Below are 19,642 nucleotides of genomic sequence, written 5' to 3'. Positions count from 1 at the left end.
GTACACGTTCTTCTCCACCACTGCAAAACGCTGCCGTCACTATGTTTACATACGAGAGAATCCGCGCCACCCAGCGGCCCAGACGGGTACTGCGTCCACTGGAGCAGTGTGGTGGGTTATTATGACCATGTGGTGCCTGGTGCAAATAGCCATGCCATCACAGGTGGAGGAAGTTAAAACTACTGAACTACATCATGATAGAATAAAATGTATGATGCAGCCAGCTGTTCAAATCCTGCTCTGACTGCCCTTATTTTACACAAGTACTCTACATGTCGAAATCGTATTGTATATGTATCATATATCTATTTGTAAAACTCTACCTTGAGGACCATGTTACTCAGATGACAAGGAGCTGACAAGTTACAGTCACATTGTGAAATATAAAATCCTAGGTAGGTAGGGAGAAGCAAATTCCACTCGTGTAATACTCCAGTTTACCACTAGGTGAAGACAAACAGACAGAAACGAATGCTTTATTGTAAAATATCTTGGATACTGTTTTTTTACTTTCATTTATCTTTTTAATATTACACATTAATCAGATGATGTGTTATATTCTCCAAACTCTCAGAATTTAAATTGAATAGCATGACTAAAGACTTTGAGCATAAATTAGGTTTTACAACAATAATAATATCGTGATGTGAGTGTCCCTGTAGCTAGGTATAGTAGAATTCATATATTTGTAAGTATATTATTGAGAGGAATAAAGTACACAAGTCACGTACATGAACACACAATAGTCAAACAAGATGTCCCTCAGTCTGTGAAAACCGTAAATATGTGTTTTGTTTTGTTTACATGTGATCAACCCTGTTGTAAACATCCATCTCTCTGTAGCGTAGGTGTAATCTTCCAGCCTGAGAGGAAAGTTGATGAAACACTTTTGTTGACAGGTCAAAAAATTATGTTATGACAGATCGGTTGCCATTGTTTCTGCTCCTCCAAGGTTTCCTTAAGTTTGGTGCAGAGGAACCATGATCAGTGTAGTCGAGCATGATGTGAACCACCTGATCGGGTGAAGTTATCTCCTCCCAGAACTGAAAGACACAGACAGAGACACATGCCAAACCTTGAAAGAAAGTCTTACTCCACTCGTTCTCCTCTATTCAAATATTTTAGAGCATTTCTTTCTCATGCAGACTTTGACTGAGGTCGCCCCAAGGACCATAATCATTGGAACTGCCATGGGGACAGTCCACGCCGCGTTTACCTTCATAACCATGTTTATGAAACATTCTACATGAGGGGTCAGTTATATTTTCCCCAAACTTCAGCAATGACTTGATCAGTTCATAGTCGCCCTCTCCAAAAGCCCCCTGCAAACAGTTGCCCCAGTATCTAATAGCAGATGGTAAAAGAGGGTGGACCTGCACTCATCATCATACTTGTGTGCACCCTTGGGTATAATGGTATAATCCACACAATGGGCATGTCCGAACCAGCAGCTGCAGAACGGAGAGGACCTCTCCAAGAAGAGTCCTGCTTTAATAATTTAAACAGTGTTGCAATGTTCAAACTGTTTGTTGGCACTGTTGTGTACAATGATGAAATCTAGTGTCATAAAAAAACGCCAAACTGTATTTATTTACATTTTTGTTAAAGATTTAAATGTAAAAGTTAAGCAGTGTGTTTTGTATAGTATTTACTAAATTAATGTCTGACTATAACAAACTGTGATGGAAAGTCAATAGAGCCGGTTGAGAACAGGTTTTCTTTTTGTGGGCTCTCGTGAATCCTTACAAAATGTCGATCATTCATCAGAGTGAGCTGCAACTAAAAGAAGAGATGATGTTAAATTACTACGTTTTGGACAGATAATGTTTTATCACAGTTCAGCTTCACAAGGTCATTCCCATCATCTTCCCAGTTACATTCAGTCCTTTCTCTCTAATCCTGAAAAAGCAGAAACAAGGAAGCAGGTTTCACATCACAGGGATTTTTAATTGAGTGACCACATTATAAAATGAGCAAACATCACAATATGTAAATGTCCATAACACCTACCCTTGGTAAGACAAGAGATAAATATGTGTGAATAAGGATTCAGTTATAAGTTATAACGTTTTACTTCCTGCCAGTTTATTGTGGTGTGATCAAACATAAATCACCTTTAGAAAATAATTGTAACACAAAAGCAGTTTGTGTTACAACAAAACAAGAAGAATTTACATTTCGACATAACATCCAGGGAATTTCGTGGTTACACAATTATTTAAATGAACTCTAGGGGAAGTAGTGAGTCAGAAGTGTGGTTTGACGTACCGGTGTTGTGGTGATGTTTGTATCCCCTTAAGAGTATGTGTCTCCAAGCTTCGCCTGAACCCAGCACATAGACGGTACCACCCGCGATCACAACATTCACCACCGAGGGGGGCGCTATCAAACGGACACGTGTTGTGGAGAACTAGGAACAGAATTCGACGTGACACCGGAAGTAGACAGGAGAAAGCGGAAGAACAACAACAAGAAGTAGTAGAAGAAGAAGAAGAGGCTAACCTCCGCTAGCTAGCTAGCTACTGCTGGGAAGTAGCGACAAAATCTCCAGGTATTGTGAACTAAGTGTCGCTTTTATTGCTGATAGGTTGTAGATTCAACAGGATGAAAGACAATGGAACAGAATAGTGTTTGTTTCGGGCGGGTGTGTTCGATGTAAATACTCGCAAAGACGAAAGTTGTCTTTGTTTTCATCCGTGTTGACGAAAATCAGGCTTCAATGTTGTGTTTATATTCGAAGGCCCCAGATATTGTGACTTTGATTTCCGGTGTCGCGGTTGCTGTCAAACTGAAGAATACATCACTCACACTGTTGTGACGTTGTGTAGTTGTTCTTGTTGGTGAGTTATAAAATGATAACTTGTGACGTGACAACGAAGCTAATCTCCTCTGCTCCAGGGTCACGATGAGTTATCCAGAGAAGCAGGACGAGATAACAAGGGACGAGTGGATGGATAAACTCAACAATGTCCACATCCAGAGAGCCGACATGAACCGGCTCATCATGAACTACCTGGTGACAGGTGAACAAGCTTTTTTTCTCATATGCAGATCACTTCTGTGTGATGGCTGAATGTGGAATAAGCAGGGATCTTTTCTAAATCCACGGCTTCTGTTCAAACAGAGGGCTTCAAAGAGGCAGCAGAGAAGTTCCGGATGGAGTCGGGGATCGAGCCCAGTGTCGATCTGGACTCTCTCGATGAGCGCATTAAAATCCGAGAGATGATCCTGAAGGGACAGATCCAGGACGCCATCGCGCTGATCAACAGTCTGCACCCGGAGCTGCTAGATACGAACCGTTACCTCTACTTCCACCTACAGGTAAAAATCAAACGCACGTCATTCACCTGCATGTATCGCTCAGTCTGTTTCTTTTCACTCACCGCTGCAGTCGTGTTTTGTTGTTTCGCGTTCACAGCAGCAGCATCTGATCGAGCTGATTCGTCTGAGGGAGACCGAAGCCGCTCTCGAGTTCGCCCAGGCTCAGTTAGCGGAGCAGGGGGAGGAGAGCCGAGAGTGTCTGACGGAGATGGAGAGGACACTGGCCCTGCTGGCGTTCGACAACCCGGAGGAGTCCCCATTCGGAGATCTGCTGAATATGATGCAGAGACAGAAGGTGAGGTCAAAGCATGTTGTTAAAGCGATGATACTGTGTATGTGCTCGGTGAAGAGCCAAATACTAGTTTTTGACCAAGTTGTTAATCTTTAGTAACTGGCTGTGGCCTTTTTCTGCAGCATGAAGACGGCACCATCTTGTTTTTAGGGCTGCACCTATAGATTGTTATTTTATGGATTTATCAAGTAATCAACGGTAGATTTTTCGATAAATCAAAGAGTTATTTTTTATTACTCAATTAATATAATAATGTGTTCATCCAAAATTTATTTAGAAGACTTCTGTAATATATATTTCGATATTTTATGTAATCATCTTCTCTTAGATAGAAACCATTGTGGGACAATTTATTGAATTTAGAACTGTAGAAGTTTTATGGCCCAAACCATGGGCTGAAGATCAGAATGTTTCGGTCTGTGCTTCCTCTCATTTGGACCCTAATGAAAGTGCAACAAATTCCACACGATCAAACGTATTTGAAGCAGTTACATATATGTGCGTTTGTTTTTCAGGTGTGGAGTGAAGTAAATCAGTGTGTACTCGACTATGAAAACAGGGAGTCAACCCCCAAGCTGGCCAAGCTCCTGAAGCTCCTGCTGTGGGCTCAGAACGAACTTGACCAAAAGAAAGTGAAGTATCCGAAAATGACTGACCTCAGCAAGGGAACAATTGAAGACCCCAAATAAGGACCCACAGAGAAAACATAGCACCGCATGATAAAACGGACACATTTCCTTCACCTATTTATACCCCGACAAACTGACTCGTAGAGTACAACCTTTTCTTTTTGTAAGGGTTGCTTTTTGATACTTAAGTAAGGTAGAATGTGCAAACTGGAGTAATGGCATTTTAAAAGGAACTCTCACACTAAAATAACACACATACCATTATTCTGCTTGGTATTTAACTATTTGTTTAAATAAAATTGGTTTATCTCAGTTACACTAGGTTTTTCTGTCTGTTGGCAGGGAAAGTTGTTTGCATAGGAGGGTGTGAATAAAGCCTAAATTAGGCTGTCACGTTCTGTGTGTGACCACTTAGAGGAGGGGTTGATGTTCAGGGGGAGAGTGGGCGGCTCAGTGTGCACTGCCTCAAATAAACGTTTTCCTTACAAAAAAACCATCCACATTTCAGCGAGTAGTCTGTCAGCTTGTGCTCTTCTGTTACAGGAACAGTCAAAGCAAGATACTTTGGATGTGTCAAGCTACTGTGACATTGAAAAAGGAAATTTCCTAGATTCATATTTCATTATTGCTTAAAACCTCATGAAAAGATGTAGATAAGAACAGAGAAAACATCAAGCTGTACATCGTAGTAGCAGTTGGGGTCATGGCAAGATTCCTGGGAAGCTGTAAACTTTGCAGCATTGTGCGACTGTGCGGGCTTCAAGGGGAACTCAGTTTCATATTGTTGTCAAACATCACAAGCGATATTAAAAAATGTGAATGGTGATAAATCTATGTACTCAGACATGGAGATACTTTTACTGATGCATTATTTACATGTATGGAATAAGTAGCTATTTTGCAAAAAAATTTGATGTGCTTTTTTTTTTTTTTTTGCTGGTATATTATTTTGCAATAAAAGTGAATTTTTAAACTGGACCAGGCATCAAGAACGTGTTGTTGCTGTGAAGTATATCCATTTCCCTCGGGTACTGCACTATGTACAGATTGGAAGTTTGTATTCAAGCACTTGGTCTCTTTTTCTCATCGCAAAGTTAGGGAAAAAAATTATATCTGAACTTTACAGATCATGATTTCCAAAAACCATGATCAGTGACATGTTAATGATTGAAATACTCACCATTAAAATGTGGTTTTTATGCTAATGCAACTAACACCCAATGACGGGAATAGTTACATATTGCCAGGCCTAACTTATCTTTGAAACTCATTGAGGTCAGTCAAATGATCGACTACCACAAGGATAAACAAAACATCCTGACCATGCCTTTGTGTGGCAGCCAGTGCTACCGGTGGATCTGGGGTAATTAGTTATTCAAAAATAAAAATACCCTTTACTTAGTTTGAGGAGTGCAGGGGCTCACATCTCCTTTGATGTCCCTCTATGCATGTTCCACTTCTGAGCTTTTCTCTTTCATCTACCTCCCTGCTGATCCCTCCTCCTGTTTCAATAGTGATCCCTCCTTTTGATTTAATGTTTATCTCACCTCCTGATTAAAAAGTTATCTCTCCTGATATAAAAGTTAACCGTGCTGTTACTCTAACACTTCCACACACTGTGGTAGGACAGATGCCAATAGTTTGCTGAATGCAGATCATTCCATGACACGTGTTTACAAACAGCCTCTGTGCACAGCTCAGCTCCATCAGTCCAGGCTCCATCACCGTCTTCCTCATCGGTGGGGACTTACAGTAGAACTCATCTTCCTCATCTCCCTCTATATATAACAACATAAAGTGCCCCGTCATGGTCGGACACGGAAGGGGCCTCGGCCAGATGCTTCTCTGGTGACACACGGTAATGGCTGCAGCCGGCTGACTAAGGTCTACACTACAGGATTGCTGAAATCACTTCCTGATGAGCCCTACCGATGAGAAGGAGAACTGCGGGGCCGAGCTGGAGGAGGAGGAGGCTGGGGGAGAAAAACTGACACGTGGATTACTCCTCCTCGGGCATCACGAACACCACTCTTCCTCCTCCAGCAGCCCAGCTCCTCCGCCGTTCGCTCGCTCGCCTTCCTCCGCTTCGGGACATGGATGCACACGGTGCGAAGCAGGGATAAGACTGCGCGGAGACTCCTGCGTCCTGGTCCGAGCGTCTGCGTCAGCTCACCGCGCGTAAAGAGACTCAAAGTAAAAACCTCGACTGACAGAGAAGGAGGAAGAGGGGGGGGGGCTGCCGTTTACCTCGCGTTGAATGGCAGTTATTCAAAAATATGGCAAGAACTATAGTCCAGATCTGGTCTGTCACAAGGAAAACTGTCCGCCAGAGAAGAGCGGAGTCCCGGCGGGTCACAAGAAGTGGCCGGAGCACAACACCCACTGGCCCAGGTAACGTTATTCTATCCTAACCCCTGATCCTCTATTCTGCTGCTGCCCGCTTGTCGTGTTCTCCAGTTTCCAGCAACTCGTCACATCGGTACAAGCCTTGCATATTAACCTTGAACATTTCTGATAATCTGATAGTTAAATAACTCTCTTTTCTGCTATTTCCAAAAACTCCTGCAGCACAAACACAGAGTGACATCAGTGGTGTTTCAGTCAAGGTCCAGTGCTCTTGAGATTTTAATTTTAGGGCCAAATCGTTTATGAGTAAGGAAGTGAGTCATGTTTCCTTTATTAAAACGAATTACAGTACAAAAAACCTTTTTAAGATAATAAAAGATTAGATCAAATCGGATAAAATGTACCTTAATTTTTCCTCCCTAGAGGAAATTCACAGATGAAACAGCAGCTCAAGGGGAGAATATAGAACGAATAAAAGTCAAAAGTAGAAATGTATTTACAAAAAAGCAGAAGTAATGCTACATATACAAACAAGGCTGTTGTTTCAAAGATCTGAGATACAGAGATGAGGATCAAAGTTATGTTCACGTGCAATTTGTCCTTTCTTTTTAATACAGTGAGTGTATAAAATGTGCGGGAGAACTTTCCTGACCTAGTTTTCAGTGTCATTTATTTATTATATTGTTGTGACATCATTCTGTTAAAGGAATCCCCTTGTGGGCATATCGTAGAAACTCGAATACCTTGAGTATTAGAAGGCTATTTGGCCGATAATGAATAGTCGGCAACCAATCTGGTTTAGGTGGTTCCACTCCTTTTAGTTCCTTTGAGCCAGAGGTGGGCTATGGCTACACCCTGGAGAGGTCACCAGTGTTTCTCAGGGACAACATACAGGGACAAACAATCATACACACTAACATTGACGCCAATGGATAATTTAGAACCTTCCATTAACATAACTCCTATCCTCATGCCATTGGACTCTGGGAAGAAGGTGGAGTACCCTGACAATACACAGAAACTCCACACAGAGAGACCCCGGCCAAGCTGGGATTCAAACCAGGAAACCTCTTGCTATGAGGCAACTGTGCTGGGATGGACTCAGGTCCCATCTGCTACAACCAAACTCAAATAACTTGACCCGTTCTCCTCCTGTGCAGGCCGGTGGCGAGGGTATGGACCGTGGTGCTGCTGTTCGGGACGTGCCTCCTCTACTGTGCCCGTGTGGCGATGCCCATCTGCTCCGTCAGCATGGCGGAGAAGTTCAACTGGACCAAGAGGGAGTCGGGCATGGTGCTGGGCAGCTTCTTCTGGGGCTACTGCTTCACCCAAGTGCTCGGAGGCTACGTCAGTGACAGGTAGGAAACTTGGTCATGTTGTGATCCGACCACATTCTGACCGTGAAACCTGTTTTTAATTTGTCTCTGGTTTTAACCCCCTGCTCATCAAACTGCAAGTTGTGTTTGCTTACTCCGAAAACAGATACTGTAGTAAATACACGTTTTAATTGTATTATCATAAACAGATGTGTTTTCACTGATGTGCTAAGTTATCCTAGAGATCACCGTTCTGCTCAAACCCTCTGAATGAGGTAAGCCTCTATCTGAGCAGTCAGGGGGTAAAACTAATACAGGCTGTGTCCTTTGTTTACAGAGTGGGAGGTGAGAAGGTCCTCCTGCTGTCTGCAGCGGCCTGGGGCTCGATGACCGCCTTCACACCCATCCTGGCTCAGTTCTGCTCCCAGCCCATCTTCTCCATGACACTGGCTCGCTTTCTCATGGGCCTGTTGCAAGGTCAGAGGTGCTGCATGAATCACGAGCTGAGAACACGGCAGTGACGAGGCTTAATTGCTCTTTGCAGACCTGTTAAAGATTGGTCTGCGTTTATTTTAAGGAATGGAAGGATGACATTCTCAAGAGTCTGTTGTTTCAGTACTTTCATGGGTCTTAAGTGTCTGGCTCCTAAATTTCCCTCAGGATCAATAGAGCATCTATCGCTCTATCAATCGTTCTATCTATCTATCTGTTGTGGCCTCAAATATGAAACTGAAATCAACAAATGAAACAAGCAGAACTTGTTGCTGTGAGTAATCCAGAATGTGGTTGGAGTGTTTCCTTTGTCCTTCGTTCTTTCCTTTTTTCTTTCATATGTTAGAAGCGTCATCATCCCTCGGGGAATCGAGCCAAGGATCCTCCGCTGACTTCTCACATTGACCTCTTCTGAATATCTAGGGACCTTATGCTTAAGGGGCCGGGTGTAGAAAGTCTGCAGGATCTGCAGAGCCTCTGACTCGGACATGAGCGTTCAGACATGCATCTGCTCCAGAGAGAATTTGTCTTACCTGCGGAGTTCAGTACATGTTTGAAAGCTTAATAAAACCAGTTTCCTTCTCAAAGCCCTCAAATGACTAAAACTGATTTGTAATTTGTAAATATCCACTGAAAAGAAAAATGGGAAAATCATACTTTTTTTTACCTTTTCTCATAATTCACATTTGTCAGTCTAGTGTTCATCACAGGCCTCATTGCAATATTATTTGTGCTCTAAAATAAAACAATTTATGTTAGCATTTTATATAAAGAGGAAGATGATGACCATCACCTTTATTGATTAACCACACAATGTATAGACCTCTGTTGGTGACCATTAGGAACTACAACCTCAGTGACATTCACCATGTTTACTTTCTTTGCCTTGAGAACACAAATCAACATTCTTCGTAGGTGAAATCCTAAAACTTTTCACAATTAAAAAATGAGCTGTTCCCATGTCTAGATGACAAACACTAAATCACTTCCTTGAACATTCACCATGTTACACGTCCAAAATCTATAATTTCCCCTCAGATTTACATTCGTTTTGTGTGACGAAGTGGTAAAAATCAGTTTTTCATCCACACCTCAAATTATTTTGTAGACTTCTTCCTAAACTCCGGCTGATGTTGTCTTCTGTGTTGATCTCAGGAGTTCATTACCCCTCCCTTGCGAGTCTGTGCTCTCAGAAGGTGGTGGAAAGTGAAAGAGGCTTCCTCATGAGCACCGTGGGTAGCGGCTCCTATCTGGGGTGAGTCAACTGTTGTGCAATAAGTGTTTGTCACAAAACCCCCTTTTGTAATGTGCAAAGAGGAGCTGATTGTACAGTTGATGTCACAATCACTGCTAATACACATTTATATTTTAACTAAGTACGTTACCGTCTTAAAACATCTTTTTACGAGAGTGTGTTTGCCTGACTTGTCGTGTCTTGTCATGACCCCTGTTCCCCCCCCCCCCCCCCCCCCCTTCCAGCACTCTCTTGATCGGAGGGGCCGGCTCCCTCATGTTGGACCTCTACGGCTGGGAGAGTGTTTTCTATGTTACCGGCCTCCTCTCAGTGGTGTGGTCCTACTGCATGTGGAAATATCTACTCAAAGGGGAAGGCAAGCGAGGCTTCAAACTCTCCGCACTCCCCTGTCCTGCGGCTTCTTATTTGTATAATTAGAGTCAGTGTCCTCTTGGATGCCCACGTGACTGTGCCTGTGTGTTTTTTCTGCAGGGCCAATCATCACCCTCGAATCCCTGGGAAGCGGCGGGCCCCAGTCCAAACTGACAAAGAGACACTGGTTGCGGCTCCTCAAACAACCTGCAGTCTGGTGAGATAACCACAAAGGGCGCATGTGTGTGTGTGGTTGTGAGCGCGTGTTCAAGCCTCGTTTTGTGATTGTGTGTATTTTGCGTCGCTGTTTGTTTGATCTTAAAATGCAGATGATTGAGAAACTGTTGTTTAGTTTGTTTCACAGAGCTCGAGTCAGGCGGGTCACCTGTAATACTGGGGCTCGGTTACAGCAACATCCAAAACCTGAAATTCCACTTTAATTATTGTGTTTTGCAACCATGGAAGTAAGAGTTAGAGGCTGGTTTAGAAATAATAATGTGAGTGGAGGATTGTGGAAATACATAATAACATGTCCCAGTTTTGACAGCTAGCCCTGTCATGTGATTTCTGTTTCTGCAGACACGGATCCAGTTTTTGATATGTGCATATTTACATCTGCTGTTGTCTCAGCTGTCTGTCAATGTCCACGGAGTTGAGTTCCTCCGTCTTCTTCAGGTCTGTCCCCATGACCAAGATATTTCCTCACGTCAATGCAGCTGATAGGCTCCACTCTCAGCCACACAGCACCTCTGTGGTTTCATTTAGTTTGATCTGACCCACCTTGAGAGAAACAGATTAGAAGAAGGCTGAATGGCTCCGTGATGCCTTCCTCCACATGGACCTAACCTTTATAAACATTATTGACAGGAAAATTACAGATGACTAACGAACAGAGTGTGTTTAAACAAACAGGACTTGTGAGCAGATAAGCTTTGGTAAACACAAATGTGGCTGCAATGCAATTTTTTTATGAGTTTGTCTCTTGTCGTTTTCTGAACAGTGCCGTGATCGTTACACACCTTTGCACCGCCAGCACCTTCTTCACTCTTTTGTCCTGGCTGCCAACTTTCTTCAGAGACACTTTCCCGGATGCTAAGGTAAAGACGCCTTCTTCACATATTTGACGTCACAGTGACGGGATGTAATAAAGAACGACTACACCTTGATTTAACAAGAGAAATCATCTACAGTGTGGCTCAGTGGATTATTGACCTGCTGTCTCCTTGAATAAATAAAAGACTACACCTTTGTTTCAGAGGTCAAAGAGGCCACAGTGGTTCCTGGGGCTCTGTGACATTATACTCAGTAAACAGTATTTGCTGGTTTTGTACTTGTACATAAAGAGGGACAACAGGTCTCCACCACCTCCCACGATCAAGAAATTAAGTGCGTGTTTGTCCAATGACATTTCTCCATTTTTTTTAAGCATTAAATAACTAATTAAAGCCAAACTTATCGCAAACATGAGCACTTGAGCATTTATCAGTGTAACAAGGACTTTTTAGTTTTGTCTGTGTCCCATCCACTAACATTGAGGAGGCAGGATTTATGACCTATACCTCAGCCAGCCACCGGGAGGCGATCAGACCAGGTCCTCCAAGCGTCCATGTTTTTTTCTGTCGTCCAAACTGGACAAACTAAACACCATTTGAGTTTTTATGACATATGAAGGCTACCATAGGTTCTATTTCATGCTTTGAAAGGGAGGATCAGGTTAGGGGTATTCAGCTGCAACATGCAACTCCGCCACTAGATGTCACTAAATTCTACACCCTGACCCTTTAAGAAGAAGTAGTGTTCGGCATTCTAATTTAGCATCTTATTAAACTATCATTTGCTAATCAGCACTGAACACAGAATGCCGCTAAGGTTGATGGGAAGGTTTTGCAAGTGTCTTGTCATAACCAGGAAGAGTTTTTACACTCCCTAGATTAAAAACAACCTTTACCTTCTGGTGGTGCTGGATGAAATGTGATATGTTAAATTCCATCCAGTGGACATTTCACAGAAAAACACAATGTCAGCCAGATGGGTGCACCACAGAAAAAAGCATGGCAGTCATGATGACACCACATGCTGAGGTCGATCGATCGACCACGTGACCTTCTAACCAACATCCCTGTGTGTAGAGTGAAAAACCCAACAACCAGTCGTGTCCGCAGCACACTGTGACTTAGTAAAATAACCCAACACTCAGTGTTCCCTGCTGTTTCTCTTCAAGTTCATTCATGCCCAGAAAATGTGTTGTCCCCGCAGGGCTGGGTGTTCAATGTGATTCCCTGGTTAGTGGCCATCCCCTCCTCCCTCCTCAGTGGCTGCCTGTCTGACCACCTCATCAGTACAGGTAGAGGAACGGATTTCACACACAAGTTTAAATGTGTTTAGTTATTGTTAAGCCAGTTGTGTAATTCCCTTTCCTAACTTCTCTTTTGTTCCCTTCAGGCTTCGATACAGCCTCAGTGAGGAAGCTGATGCAGGTACAATATTTGACATTATTATTCTGTGTGTGTGTGTGTGTCGACTTTCTATTCTCATTGTGTGGTTAATCTCTCTCCTCTTGTACATAATGAAATCTGTTAGATTTTGATGTATGTGTGGTTTACGTGTGCATTCATCCATCTGTTAGTTCTTCTCCATGGGTGTGTCCAGTGTGTTCACCCTCCTTCTATGTGGCAACAACACCTTCCCTTGGGCTGTAGCATTTGTGTCTGCCACCATGGGCCTCACCACCTTCAGTCACAGGTACCGGCAGCCACCATGTCCTCACACTCCTCCGTCTCTGCCCCTGAAACAACAACCTCTTTTTAGATTTAAATGTGGTGGTCCCCAAGGGTCAGTTTGTCAGTTTAATGTTCTGTCAATTTCAGTTTTGCCCAATCAGTGTCTATTAGTTATTGATTTGCCTTTGTTTTGTACAGTCGAGTGTCAAACAATTGGGTAAAATGTCATAGGTAGGACTTTTTTATTCTTAGGGTCTTTGCCTGCTAAAAAACGCTCATTAATTTGTATGCTAATTCTCAATATTTCCTTAATCCTCTTAGTATTCTTCAAATATTTAAATTATCATTAAATGTATAATTTAAACTTTAAGTATGTGTCCTTGACTTAATGCGAAGTGAGGGACAAACACGTGTGCAAGAACATACAAAGTCAGGGCGTGTAAGCACTTGTGGTTGAAGTGATACTGTGTCAGAAAGTTTGAAGAAGTTTGAGGAAGTGTCAGGTATTTAAAACCCTATGAACCTGCAGGACTGTAAAGTTTGTTCCGTTCTGATCTGGTATTTGTTTTTGTTAATAATTCTCATTGTGATTATTTAATACCTTAGTAGTGTTGTGATATTTTTAAGTAGTAAAATAATGACTATTTATTAGTCATATGATTTGTAAAACATAAGAACACCTTTCATATGCAATATTTTTCATATTCCTGCAACAACTGGAACTTTTAAGTTCGATCTGTGCAAGTAACAATGTCGAGTCAGTTGATAGTTTAGCACCTTATAACTAATGATATGATAATTATGATAATATAAAAATGATTTTACTTCATGTCCACAGTGGGGTTTCTGTAAATGTTCAAGATCTCGCTCCATCCTGTGCTGGAGCACTATTTGGTAAGTACTTAAAGATTTTACGTCAACATAAATCTATTTAGCACTGACATGACTGAAGTTTTACATCTAGCGTGTGTGTATCTGCATTCCTCTTCCAGGTGTCATGAATACATGCGGTGCTTTCTCAGGTGAGACAAATATCTGTGATACATTTTTCAGCAGCAGCTTCTAAATTATTGTGTTTTTCTTGCCTTTAACAATCTATTATGTGAAATTATTCATTGACGTCTCTGAGTTTCCAACCCGCCGGCGTGTCTCCCGTCCGTCACCGTGGCCCATGTGCGATGCATATTTCATCAAAGGAGCATGATTGAGTTTGTGTCAGATGAATAATAGAGGGCGCGGTGGATGACAGGTGTGGTCCTGTGAGGGACGCACAGCGGACTGCGACACTCGTGGGAAACTAAAGTGAACATTCCACATGGAAGCTTGTGTGTGCTTCCTTTGTGATAACGTGTTACTCAGTGCGACTGTGTGTGTGTGTGTGTTTCTGTCCAGGGGTCCTTCTGGTGTATTTCTCGGGGTATCTCATCGAGGCCACAGGCTCGTGGGCGGCTGTGTTCGCCCTCATCACCACAGTCAACGTGCTGGGCCTCTGCACCTTCCTGGCGTTCGCCGAGGCCCGCCGGATGGACATTGACTGTAGTAAGGTGCGCCACCACAACATCCACATCTAGATCGTTAGTCATCAGGGCGACCGGAGTGCCATTCCTCAAGGGAGAGTGTGACCTTGGGCGACCGGCAGCTAGGACACCATTCACTTTGGAGAACTCAGCCAATGGACGGCAAGTGGCGCATTGGGGGGAGCCTGCGTACGACACCTGGAAAAAACGGACGGGTCTGGTTAACGGAGCACTGCAACAGTTACTGAAAAGCACACACGACAAATCCCACGGAGCAAAGAGTAAAACACGGCGATGTGAGTAGCTGCTCCGACAGTTCAGGGATGATGAGGAGTGGGAGAGAAAGAAATGAACGGGTTCTTACACGGTTGCTGGTCCCACTGTTTGCACCTGTTCCAGGATGTGTGACTCGAGACTGTTGTTGGAAAGCAGCGGCTCGCTCCCGGGGTGTGTCGCTGGGTGTTGGTGGAGCCTTGAGACTGATGGATGTGTGAGACAGCTGCGACAGACCAGGGCGGTGTGTTCTTGCCCTGCAGGGAGACGCTGTGCCAGACGCAGGGAGAGTCCAGCCTCCCGTATCCGAAGTCTCTCATTAGTCGAGCCCCATTCTACCCATCTCCACCAGAACCACCTGAGTGACAGCTCATTACCCGGCCACTAATTACACTGCAGGCGCTCGAATGTCCCCGTACCATTTGTCTACCACATCTCCATGGTTAAGAGCTCATCTTTACCGTTACGGCACGGAGGGGAGGGGGGGGGGGGGGCAACAAGACCAAAGGTTATCTATTAATTTTATTCTCTTTCTATGTGGACGCATGGAAAAGAAATACCTCACTTAATTATTTTGTGTGCTTTATTTATATGGCTTTACAACTTGTTTTGTTAATTTTTTTTAGAAAAATAAATAAATATATATATTCAGATAGATAAGAGAAAAGGAAATATTTTGATGGGAAAATGTAAGTTACTGTTTAAGTGTGATGGCATCTGGAAAACTCAACAGATCATTCTGCAAGTTTAGTGTCTTCACTTGTTCTTCTGCTCTGACCGTCACTTTCCCGTCTAAGGAGGAAATACAACCGTCCATATAATCATCTCAAACGGTTTTGCGTTAAATAAAATAAGGTATAAGTTATTATTGCACTTTACATTAAAGTAACTCTTTAGACGGGAAGTGACGTCAGTACATGGGGGGAGGGGGGAGGGATCCCGTCCGCTCGTCATGGCGTTTTGGACAAATCAAAGTTTTCACAATCTGTCTCCTTTTGCCAGTTGTAATACTATTGTCTCACTGGTTACACACTGATATGATGAATATCCCAGTGCAGGAGAAAAGCACCAACAACAACCGTTAACTTACTGGAGAGGATTTGTTATCATGTCTTTAGTGCAGAGAATGTAGCAGCACAAAACTAGAAAGGATCCTTACATTCAGCCTTCACGACGCAGTTTTGCAATTGGTGGTTTACACTCTGCAGGGTTCACGTCCAGGTTAGATGCTCACTTGATGTGTGTACCTTCTTTTAAATCGATTCATTTTGTATTCTTTGTCTAATTTAAGCAATGAGAGAACTGCGGTCACACAGTATCGGCGATCATTGCACGTGGCTATTGTTTCCTCGGTTGCAGGAGTTGTGTTGCTTATATGTCTTTGTTGATTACATACACAGGCGTGTATCTTTTAGTTGAACATGGTGTCTTTACAATTCTAATATAGGAAATGCCCATTATGGTCAATGGTTACACACACATGGGAATAAGAAATCAACTATCGAGCTTGGAATTTCCTATTGATGGAATTTAGAATCTGTGCACACACCATGTTTGAACGTGAATGTTGCCTTGACCATTCAGCTACACAATCGAGTCTATTTATATAAAACTGCTGCACAAATGAATGAGCCTTCAACTTTTTTATAGCTGCCTTTTTTTTTTAATGCTGCACATTCCTGAGCTGTTTAAACCGCCTCAGCAGATATGTATTGATTTCCAGTTGCCTTCACTGCTTGTCTCATCTATTTGTGTCTCCGTTACTGTGTCGATGTTGTTCTGCAGAATGTTAAGATTGACACGACACATAGCTGATGTTCTGTTCACCAACATATCTCACTGTAGGTTCCTGAAAGCCTCACTGACAAATTGATTTTTGATAATGTATAATATAATATATGTATAATATAAAAAAGGCAAGAATATGCAGTATTTCAATGCTTTTAACAAATGTTGTATTTAAAAGCATATATTGACTTTGAATAAAAATATATTTTGTCAGCATTAATGCGTGGCTCCAGTGTGCTGCAGCTTGTGCATGTCTTTCCTCTGTGGTGCCACAGAGAGGCAGTGTGGTATTAATGATGAGTGGAGCTCGTCCAGCCTCATGAAGCTGTACAAACACTTTCTGTCTGCAGAACAGAAGCCATCTCTTCTTATCGCTCTGAGACTTTTCCTTGAGTTGACTTCAGATTCACAGCAAATATTGTCTAAGATTACAAAAGTCTAATCATGTACCTTAATTCACAGGTAAAGAATGAAAACAATTTAATTAATTTATTAAATCATTAAAAGATCAGTTTATGTGCAGATGAGTTGCCGGGGCTGCACGTGGATCAGCTGCGGAACAGGTTCTGCTGCGGGTTCACACTCCCCGCTCACTGCAGGCCCAGACTCCGGGTCCGAGCCAGCAGGACGTATATGGTGGCACCATATGGCAGGATGCTGTGTGCCATGTTGGCGAGCTGGCACTGCCCACGTGCGAATGGCCAGACGCTTGTCAACCCAGCCCACTCCTCCTCCTGGGACCAGAGGCTCAGGTTGCCATGGAGACGGGCGGCTTGTGGCTGCCGCGTGGCGATGAAGAGAAAGGGAAGGGGGGGGGGGGGGGGGGGGTCACAAGTGAGTGAAAGTAACAAGTCAGATAGAAGTCAGTGGAGTGGAGTTGGCACCGAATTTGGCTTTTAATGCCCAGTTCAGACAAAAAACAGCCCTGGTGTTAAAGAAGTGGTCACTTGCTTATTGGAGTGCTCTCGCTGACACAGAATGGTGTTGTAAAAGCAGACATAATCATGATGAGTGGCCCACTATTTAATTAGCAGAGATGAAACGCTTTGAGGGGGAGTGTGAGGGGGAGACGGGGGGGAGATAAACCCTCCCCCAACTTGTCGGCTGGTAAGAGTAACCCAGTAAAGGCAGGCTCCATCCGAGAGCCGGGGATACATGTAAATGAAATAGCCCCATTAATTAGTAATTAACATCAAGTTAATGACATTTCACTGTGTCGCCATCTCATCCTGTGTCCTTCCTCTGTGGTGGAGGGGCTGTCTCTGCGGTGCCTGATCTGAATGCTAATTAGCGCGGGGCTGAAGTGCCATACAGGGCTACCTAATAATATAGAGGCCTAGTTAAAGACCGGTCATTGTGTGGGGAGGATTAATCACTTTGTAGTAATAGATCAGGAGGCTTTATAAGTCTGCCACTCCTTAGAGGGCCGTGATATCGAGGGCCATTGACAGGTTTTATGTGCTAATTGCGTTGCGCCTGTTAGCCTAATGTTGGGTTATCCCTCATGACAGAGAACTACTTTTTCCCCATTCTTCTATAGTTTTCCAAATGGATCCAAGAAATATTTCTGTTAAATGAGAAGAAAGCGGTTATTGTGAATGAGTGCAGGTCCTTGTGGCAGCGGGTGTACGGCCTGGTTTGGTTCGGGTCCCCTCCTGATCCGGGATCAGCTCAGTGTCAGAGCTGCTTCTACATGAGTTGACTGCAGTCAGGTGCTGCGTCTCTGTGAAGCCTGATAGGACATGAAGTCAGCTCTCTGTGCACAGCTGGAGCAGACACGTCCCCGAATGAATCCAAACTGTCCTGCATTGCAGTTTTTCCTCTGTCTCCGTTTTATGTTTCTCTCTCTCTTCCGCCATGTCTCCGCTGCCCTCCTTCTTTCTCATCTCTCCTTTCTTTCCAAACTCGGTTCTGATTCACAATTGACCCTTTAAAGATGTCCCCTGATGCCAGAGCACGTCCACCATTAGCACATCACTGACACACACGCACGCACATGCACACACACTACCAAATATGTTGATTTCCGTCAATTAAACCCCATCAGCTGTTTGCCTCCTGCTAGACATATGGCCTGTGTTAAATCTAAAGAGCGAATGGAGCCGCCATTGAGAGGGGGCATCATTTTAATGGAACCCTGAGGGACAAGACCCACACCTGCGCAATAATAACATTAAACCATGCTTAACCCACTGGCCAGATGAGGACAGTGTTAGTTTGTGTGTGTGTGTGTGTGTGTGTGTGTGTGTACAAACACTAGCCACTTGTTATTCATCTTCCAGCAGAACAAAGTAATATCCAGCTCTGACAGTTGAACAGGGGAGCAAAACTCTGAATCCTTCTGACTGTTTTCTCTTTTCAGAAACAGTTTTTTTTCATCCTCTAATATTGGTTTTATGTTTAAGCCAAAAAAAAAAGAAAAAAAGGCAGAATTACACTCTCCCCTGCAGTCACAGTGAGAGTAGAGAATTTCTTTTGTTTTTCCATTTTCTTACTTTGCCAAATGAGCGGCTCTGGAGTTCACAGTTCCTCAGTCATAAATGTAGACGTGTAACAGGGCAAATGTTAAGAAATGTAAAATATAGAAAACAATATGGTGACATGCCTTTGGCAGCGAGCGTCAGATATTCTGTTTTAAGAAGAGAGCAAAGGAAATCTCTAACCCTAACCCTCTTAGTGAGATAAATGGCAAATCTTTCATGACAATTTTCCTGGCTTTAGTCGAAGGAATAGTTTATCCCACTAAGATCTTTTTACTGAGACTGTGTCTAGTAATCATGGAAATCATTGTTATTTTTCAATCTGGTCGTTCATTTCTAATTTGGTTAGAAGCTTGGTCTGTAAAATATCAGATATGTTAACATTCAAATTGATTTTTTTGTCTGACAATAAACAACCGGAAGTTATTTACATGTATTACTTCACATAACATGAGTAAAAGTAACACTTCATAAAAGTCGAGGAGCTGCAGCATGTTCTGTGGCTGCAGCATTTTGACTCAATTATCAAAATAACAAGCTGACTAATCCATCAACTTGTGGTTTCAATTCAGATTGCACCAGATGCGTGGACATGTCAAACTGAACTGAACACAAACATTCTGTCCCTTGCTATGTTTTAAAAATGTATTATTATTGTTTATTCATGAACATTATGACAATGAATGAAGTTAAATCAGGTGGAAAATCGGTTCAGGAACCTATAGTAAAAAAATGTTGTTCCTGAAATAAATTAAATAAAATGCTCTATAGTGCTATACATTGTTCATGGTGCCGCTGATGAAGATTTTCAATGATTATCTGTGGATAATTTTGTTAATAAATCAATTCATCACATTTAAAA

The 19,642-nt window shown here is 42.9% G+C and overlaps 2 protein-coding genes across 2 annotated transcripts; both read left to right on the top strand.

The window, feature by feature from the left end:
* Positions 1-2,418: 2,418 nt before the first annotated feature.
* LOC133957048 (glucose-induced degradation protein 8-B homolog) lies at positions 2,419-5,220 on the top strand. The gene is made up of 5 exons (XM_062392470.1): positions 2,419-2,551; positions 2,899-3,023; positions 3,125-3,321; positions 3,419-3,616; positions 4,129-5,220. Exons 2-5 carry the CDS (start codon positions 2,906-2,908, stop codon positions 4,300-4,302), a joined length of 687 nt encoding a protein of 228 aa, XP_062248454.1. The 5' UTR covers positions 2,419-2,551; positions 2,899-2,905; the 3' UTR covers positions 4,303-5,220.
* Positions 5,221-6,188: 968 nt separating this feature from the next.
* On the top strand, positions 6,189-16,413 carry slc17a9b (solute carrier family 17 member 9b). Its single transcript, XM_062391949.1, has 13 exons — positions 6,189-6,633; positions 7,749-7,946; positions 8,242-8,381; positions 9,552-9,651; positions 9,876-10,006; positions 10,123-10,219; positions 11,003-11,099; positions 12,259-12,346; positions 12,445-12,479; positions 12,629-12,744; positions 13,561-13,616; positions 13,715-13,744; positions 14,115-16,413. Exons 1-13 carry the CDS (start codon positions 6,500-6,502, stop codon positions 14,291-14,293), a joined length of 1,401 nt encoding a protein of 466 aa, XP_062247933.1. The 5' UTR covers positions 6,189-6,499; the 3' UTR covers positions 14,294-16,413.
* The last annotated feature ends 3,229 nt before the right edge of the window (positions 16,414-19,642 follow it).

This window comes from Platichthys flesus, chromosome 7 (assembly GCF_949316205.1).
Source record: "Platichthys flesus chromosome 7, fPlaFle2.1, whole genome shotgun sequence".
Lineage (NCBI taxonomy): Eukaryota > Metazoa > Chordata > Actinopteri > Pleuronectiformes > Pleuronectidae > Platichthys > Platichthys flesus.
This window is presented reverse-complemented; position numbering and strand designations above follow the sequence as displayed.